The sequence below is a fragment of the Oryzias latipes genome, chromosome 20, assembly GCF_053564925.1.
Source record: "Oryzias latipes strain Hd-rR chromosome 20, Olatipes_Hd-rR_3.1".
In the NCBI taxonomy this organism is placed as follows: Eukaryota; Metazoa; Chordata; class Actinopteri; order Beloniformes; family Adrianichthyidae; genus Oryzias; species Oryzias latipes.
The window spans coordinates 22,595,409-22,603,172 of NC_136256.1; the positions used below are offsets into that span (position 1 = coordinate 22,595,409).

A 7,764-nucleotide genomic window follows, 5' to 3' on the forward strand; every position below is an offset into this window, starting at 1 on the left:
AATGTTAACCCACTTTGTTAAATTACAGTGTGTCTCTGAGATCAAAGAATGTATCTCTTCTTCATCCTCATTTCCATTTTCACTATGATACAAAAGACCACACACATATTTTTGATATAAAGCCACAGCTACTTTTCTAAGAGTTGACACACCTCTTGAGTAGTGTATTAGTTTTAGAAATGGTAGGAGAGACTCTTCTCTTTTCTTTTTTTTTTTTTGGGCTGCTGGAGAAAAATCACATGGAGAGAAGAACCCTCCTCGGCTCATACATAATTTACATGACTTCGTTTGGAGCGAACTGCTGTGATGGCCTATTTATGAGTTGTGGGAGGGGGAGGCACCGTTTGATTCAGGAGTCTGTAGAAACACAGGAAACCAGAGGGATGACTGGTCGGGACGAGATATTCTGGGATCAACCTCCTGGAATGTATTCATGCTAGGAAGCACTTGGAACACACAGCTCTACACAACTATCTGCTACAGGATAGCACTTGATTTTTAAAAGTCAGAAAAACAGGCACAATATAAACATAAAACTAGTATGTTTTCATATTTTTGGATCACAGAAGTCATCAATTTTTATTTAATTTTGGTGATTAGGCTCCACATTAACAAAGAACGTCACTTTATTTAATTCATGACAAAGTTGTCATCACCCATCATCACCTCCAGCTAGAATGGAAAGTGGTTGGTCTTCTGCTGCCAGACAAACAGAAATAGAGTGTAAAAGCCAAGTCAAGGACAGATGACCGCACCTCCAGAAGGAAGATAAATGAGCTTTGTATGTTTACTGTACAGGAGCTAGAAAATGAAAGCTCACAATCAATACATGTAAATCTCAATGCCTTTAAACATTGTTGCAAACGGGAAGTTTGTTTGTCAAAGAACAAATTACAGTTTAGCTCCTTAAAAAGCAAAGAAACAAGCCCCCAAGTTGATATAAATTAAATTAAAAACAAACGCTTAGGTTGTGGTTTTGTTTATTCCAGTGTCTGCTAACTTAATAGAGCAGTTCCTGTAAAAATCCTCCGGCATTTCACCTCCCTTCAACAATCAGAAATGTCAAAACCCATCTGGAGCCCTGGATGGTGAAGTGAAACGACGTGGCGCGGTTGTACCCCAGTCCTCCTTGTGGTTCAGTGAGCTGTAAGGTTGCTTGAAGCCACCACATCTGGAGCTGCATAAGCAGTTTTGGCCGCATACATGTTAATTCATGGATGACGAATTGAAAGACAAACCTGATTGAGGCTTTTGCAGGAAAAGGTGGAGATTGCTTCCTCCTCGACTGCTGTTTTTGCAAGATTGGGAAAGCAGATTTATTAACCTGTTCTGAAGCAATACACTCTCATTTTTAATGATGATTCATAATTATAAGGTTTCCCGAGTTGATCATTCTAGAATGATGATACCAGTGATGGTAAAAAAGAGATTACTGCCTGCTTTGATGAAAAGGATCACATGCTGTTGCCTTTTTGTCATCAGTTTTTTTCTGAACAGTCACTTTATCAGTAATCTTTGCAAACGCTACCATAACCCTATTTTCTGATTGAAACCCACATGAGATCATTAATTTGGAGTCACATTTTTGGTGAGTCTAGATACTTTTCTGTATCAAAGAAATGCTTTCACCGTTGCCCTCATGTGAGCTTTTTGGGATTGAGCGTAAAAAAAATTGCATGCACGTGTACATAAAACTGCCTGGTTATGAACAAAAAACAATAATGGTGTGTTACAATTGGTGCACGTCTTTCAGATGGGAAAGATGGAGCAATATTTATCCACATTAACATATAAAGTGTGCCTGAATACTGAGGTGCACATTTGTAAGTTCTCCGTTGCAGTAAATGTCGCTCAGAGTAAACCATCTCTTTAAATGTGTAATGTGGAAATGCATCATTCTAATGCGTTTGCTTCACCCTAATAACCTACCAGAGTATGTCAAATAAACTGCGTCTTTCTCAGTTTTATATTTATGGTGACCGTGAGGAATTTAATCTAAGTGTTGACTCCAAGTAATTTGCCTCAGCGTCACAAATAAGCTTTATGGTGCTGTTCGCCTGTGTAAACAGCCGTTTTCAGGGGGCTGGTTTGGCAATGGGATGTGAATTTCCAGCTGTGGTTCCTGTTGTATTGCCTGGGGAGGGGGACTCCACGGGCTAATTCCAGTGCTTTCAGCTCCTTCCACTTTGAGGTGTCCATAAATTTATGTTTACTAACATGCCGATCCCAGCATAAATTGTGTCTTCATGGCCTTTTTATGGTGTTTCAGACACATGTATTCTTGCATACTAAGTTGTTGCAACTAACTGCCAACTGTCTGCATTGCCTTGTCTGTTTGCCAGGGTTCTTGATATTCAGAGATTTTTCTTTTAATGCAGAATTAAATATATCCTAATTTGAGTGTTATTGCAGCTTTTGGGTTTGTTTTCATGTCTACCTTTTTAAATTCCAGAAGAACATGTAAAAAAGTCTGAAATCCCAGCGGGGCATTGAAAAAAAAAACGCCACAGGTCAGATCTCTGTGAAAATTTGATGAAAGAGCTGAAAGTACAGATAAAGATGGCGTTCCCCTCTCTCTCTGCACAGAAAGAAGAGACACAAAATACATAAGAAATTAGTACAGTTTGTTATTCTTGGTAAGAACAGATGGTGTCGTGCTGTGAAAAGAAGAGCTGCACTCCACTTATCGGTTGGAGCAGCAGCATCAGAGCCAGAGAGTCAAAGATGCTGCAAACCCATGAAAAAAGGTTGGTTCTTACCCGGATCTGCCTGGAACTTCTGGAGCTAATCCTGCCTGAAGACAAAGTTGCTAAACACATGGGAAAGTGTGATGATAAAACACCACTGCAGCATTGATTTCTGCAGAAAATCATCCCTGCCAACAGTGATAGCAAATGTGTTTTCATTGATTGACACAAACTACTGTATCAGTTTGTTTCCTGTTTAAGGGTTTATAAAGTGTTTTTTGATTATATTGCAGTTTTTATGATTCAGTTGAGTTCAATTGATTGACATAATGAAAATGTTGTTTTCATCAGGTGTGAAAAGCTAATATCAGGATTGCAGAGTTACTAAAAACATTAAAATATTTTGGAGGCTGTCACTCAGTTAAGTGTTATCTATCATGTTATCAGTCAATCATTTCTTTAGATGTCATTGGCAGATCATCGAGGTTGGTGGTTCTTTGGTGTTTAGGTCACAGCATTTTAGACTGGTTATATTTTGGACTGACAGGTCCTTTAAAACATCTATGTTCTTTTCCTTTGAGCTCATACATCAGAGACTGACTGGAGTCCTCACTGCATTTTTGTTTTTCAGCTATGCTTCATCTGAGAGATGAATGCTTTCTGGGCTGACTCCACAATTTTGTGCTGTAAAAAATGTCCTTTAAGTACAGACACCAAGCCCAAATCATGACCCCACCACCCCTGTGCTTAACAGTTGTGTTTGAACTGAATGTGTATGAGGCTTTCATTTGTGTTTTTTGTCTAACGTGGATGTGCAACTTTGACTTCAAAACTGGACTCATGCAGGAAAGGCAAAAACCTGCCAGGAGTGTCATTTTACCTGTGAATAATAATTGTCATAGCACACCATGGATTTAAACTAGTTATTTATTATTGGATGGTTAGGAGCTAATCCTTATTTGATGTGTGACAATGTTACTCTTTGAAATGTTCTTTGACCAGAGTAGGGAGTTACACGCTTAAAAAAAGTTTTACTGGTGCAGAAGTCACATCCATATTCAAAGATCATGTCTTTACATCTGTCCTACTAACAAGCTTGGAATGTTTGTGGTTCTGTCTGTCATGCCATACATCTATCCACCTTTAGAACCCACTTTATTCCTTTTGGGGTCACAGGGTTTCTGCAGCCGACCCACCTACTGTTGTGCAAAGGCAGGGCACACCCTGAACGCATCACTCTTTCACAGGGATACACACCCACACAAACATTTAGAAAAGGGCAATACAGAGACACCACTTAACCTATGAAGGATGATTTTGGACTATGGGAGGAGGTCCCTGGTGAAAACTCAGACAAGCACAAGGAGAACATGCAAACCTCACACAGACAGGTCCCAGCCTTCATTACAACTGTTCTGCTTCAGTAAATAAAACAAAAAATAGTAGCACCATTGCAATCCCATCTATACAATTTTTATATCCTCTTGTTCCCATGAGGGAGCACACACACTCACACCTAAGGGACGATTTATAGTCACCAATCAAGCACATTATGATTCTCAGATTGTAAAATTAGCTGGTAAAGAACTATCTTTGAATAACAAGTCATTTGTAATCTATTACGGTTTGTAAGTAATCCCTATCATTGACCTGTTAGTGTAAAAGAAGTCTATCTTCATCAGCATGAACATCATGATGGTCCCCCCCCCCCCACTCCCACTTTGAAAAAAATGACAGCAAATGTAGCACGCGGGGGGAGGGGGAGCGGCAGAATGTAACCACTGCCTGTGAGACAGTGACAGCTCGGCTCCATCCCCACCTTCATCACCACCGTCATCGTCGTCCAGCTCAGCAGCAGCTGCAGGTTCTTCAGCAGCAGCAGCAGCAGCAGAGGCAGGGCTCGCTGCCGCCGTGGAGGAGGCTGAGGAGGCTGCCTGCACCCTCAGGAGGAAGATGGGGAAATGGCAGCTGCACTCCAGCAAATATAGGGATCGAGAAACACGACCAGACCTGCTTTTATGACACAAATCTGGCTCCTGCAGCATCATTGAGAATTCATTCAAAGAGAAAAAGGTACAGTGTTTAAACGTTTATCGTCTGAAATCTTAATGAAAGTAGTTTTTTTAACACAAATTGTTTTACAATAGTTATTAGGCTTGATGATTTGCATTTATCAGAAACACGATGAAATAGTGCATTAATTGCTATCAACTTTAACATAATCAAGCAAATCTACTATGTCTATTTTCCCCAATTTGTTCATGTATTTTGTTGGAATAATGAAACCCATCAGTTTTTGAACTACAGGGACAAAAAAACAAAACGCATTTAATGTTTTTATGAGGCTGAATGTTAGTGAGAAAATTACTGTTGTAAATCAGCAGCAGCCCAATTATTTTGCATCCATTTATGTTTGAATAGGGAGGAGCTACTTTGTGTTGGATGTGAAGAAGGCTAATAAAGAAGAGCGTATCTGCCCCCTTGTGGTTTGCACCCTTTACTCTGCTGTGCCGAAGGCTTTTTTCAAACGTCTTTAAGGGAGATTTGCTTCAAATTCCTGCAGGATATTTTATTTTATTTCATTTTAAATACGGATGTATAACATATTCATTTGCATGTTTAGTCCAATTAATGATCTCCTACATCAAACAGAAAAGCTAAAGCTATGTTTAACAGGAAAGAGCCTCAGGAACCCCTTCAGTCCAGTCTTTTAGCCAAGGTTGTTTATTTACGGTGCGCTGCTTCATTCATCTCATAAGTGGCACACATTCATGTATAAGGCTCTGTGGAGTTCTGTTATGTAACGGCATCCCCATCAGACTGCATCAGCCTCAGAGTGTTGGTTGGGTGGCTCAGATCTGAGCTCACATGGGAATTTTATTAACGCTTGCTATATTTGAGTGTTCTCTGCATGTGTGGGACATGGGAGGAGTTTGAGAACGCCACTGATGATTGCAGGCAAACAATTCCTTAAAAACACCATGAGAGTGGGAAACCATTAGGATAAATGCAATGAATTTCTGTGCTTCGGGTTTTCAGACTCACCTGTTTGACGCCCAGGAACCATGGACGGATCTTCCTCCTCGCTCCAGTATGGATCAAAAAAGCGGGTCAAAATTCACCCCAACACAGTTACTGTGAAGTATGCCACTCACTTCCCTCAGCCTGGTGATGAAGGCTATGATGATGCACCTTCTTTTGAGGACTTTGGCGCCTTTGCAGAAGCGAATGCTGGAAAAAGACTGGTGTCTGACTCAAAAGGTGGCAGGACTTTCTTTGGAACCTTGGAGACCCAGCCAAAGCAGCCAAGTGTGCAAAGGGATAAGGGGGTTGAGGGTCAGCTGGCAAGCTTTGGGGAGGCCAACGTGCTGGCCTCCAGGGTGACCTGGATGGCCCTGTTTGGAGCAGCGGTAGCTCATGGCTGTGTGGCGCTTATTACTCGCCTGGCAGCAGACCGCTCCAAAGTTCCCTCACTGGAGCTGCTGTTCATCCGCTCTGTGATTCAAGTGCTCTCCATCCTGGTGGTCTTCTACTATCATGAGGCTCCCTTTGGCCCTAAGGGTTACCGACTTCGCCTCTTCTTATACGGGGTTTGCAATGTGATCTCAATCACCTGCGCCTACACATCCTTTGCCATAGTACCACCCAGTAATGGCACCATCATGTGGCGCGCCTCCACCACAGTCTTTAGTGCAATACTGGCCTTCCTGCTGTTGGATGAGAGGCTGGGCTACACCGATGTGGTGACAGTAGTGGGAAGCGTGTTCGGTCTGTGCCTGGTTATGGTGCCCAATGTCGCAGATGAGGAAAAATCCAGGCTTAGCTTTTGGAAAGAAGCCTTCGGGTACACAATGACAGTGATGGCTGGCGTGACTGCGGCCCTCTCCATGATTGTCTACAGAGCCATCAAGGAGCGGGTCAGCATGTGGACGGCTCTCTTCACCTTCGGCTGGACCGGCACTGTGTGGGGTGCTTCCACCATGTTTATTATGCAGGAGCCTATCATTCCTCTGGATGGGGAGACGTGGGGGTATTTAATTGGGATATGCATTTGCTCCACTGTGGCATTCCTTGGAGTTTACTATGCTCTAAATAGGTTCCATCCGGCCTTAGTCAGCACAGTGCAGCACCTGGAGATCGTGGTTGCCATGTTCCTGCAGCTCATTGTTCTGAGGATGATCCCATCTGTGTATGATGTCATCGGAGGCCTGGTCATCATGGTCAGTGTGTTCACTTTAACGGGAGTCAAGCTGTACAGGGTCAGCAGAGCAATCCGGCAGGATTATCAAGAGATCCTGGACTCACCCATCAAATAAATATGAATATGTCAGTCTATTTGTTTACAATATTACCTGGTTGTGCAATTTAAAGAATGTCTGGATTTTCATCTGATCAAATTGTATTGTTGTGCTGTTGAACGAGTGCCAGTTGTGTAACTCTTGTCTTAATATTTGAGTGTGTAATAAAAAGCAAATGTGATACGGTGACTATTTCCCTCTCGCAGTGACTTCAAAGTGCTCTAGAAACTGAAGTAGACATGAATCCAGGTATGTATAGATTAATTTAGTTTAAAATACCACTAATCTGATATTACAGACTAAAATTAAATCACAGCATCGACTTGATGCAGTGGAAACCTTTGCAGGGTAAATTATATTGCAAAATTAAATTAAAATAACAAAAAAATAAAATAAAAACAAACTGAGGTAAGAAGTATTGAAACCTTCATTCTCATGCAAGCTTTTAGATGTTTTTTTTTTTTAAAAGGGCATCTATAAATGAAAACCACAAAAGTTTTAAGGTTAGAACTAAAACTTTGGCCTCAGCTGCTTTTCTTTTATAATAACTCTGGTGATTAATGGTGATTAGCTCTGGTTGTGGCTTCTGTTTATTCTCTAATGTACGTCAAGCTAATAGCCAGGGGCAGGTGCACTGAATTGAATTAAAGTTCCCTTTAACAATATGAGAGCATCAGCTTTTTCTGTGTTGGTTGAGTCTGTGTCTCACGGGTGACGTCTTCTTTCCATCTTTAGACATTCACGCTGAGCTTGACTTTTTTTTTTTCTTCCCTCTGGGT

At 41.4% G+C, this 7,764-nt stretch overlaps 1 protein-coding gene across 1 annotated transcript; it reads left to right on the forward strand.

Moving 5' to 3' along the window:
* The first annotated feature begins 4,517 nt into the window (after positions 1 to 4,517).
* Positions 4,518 to 7,174, forward strand: slc35g2b (solute carrier family 35 member G2b). Its single transcript, XM_004081089.5, has 2 exons — positions 4,518 to 4,760; positions 5,727 to 7,174. The coding sequence occupies exon 2, from the start codon at positions 5,753 to 5,755 to the stop codon at positions 7,001 to 7,003; it is 1,251 nt and encodes a 416-aa protein (XP_004081137.1). The 5' UTR covers positions 4,518 to 4,760; positions 5,727 to 5,752; the 3' UTR covers positions 7,004 to 7,174.
* Positions 7,175 to 7,764: the final 590 nt, after the last annotated feature.

What these genes read in the sequence shown, in the direction of transcription:
- slc35g2b (XM_004081089.5), top strand. Translation starts at nt 5,753, where the DNA reads ATGGACGGATCTTCCTCCTCGCTCCAGTATGGATCAAAAAAGCGGGTC.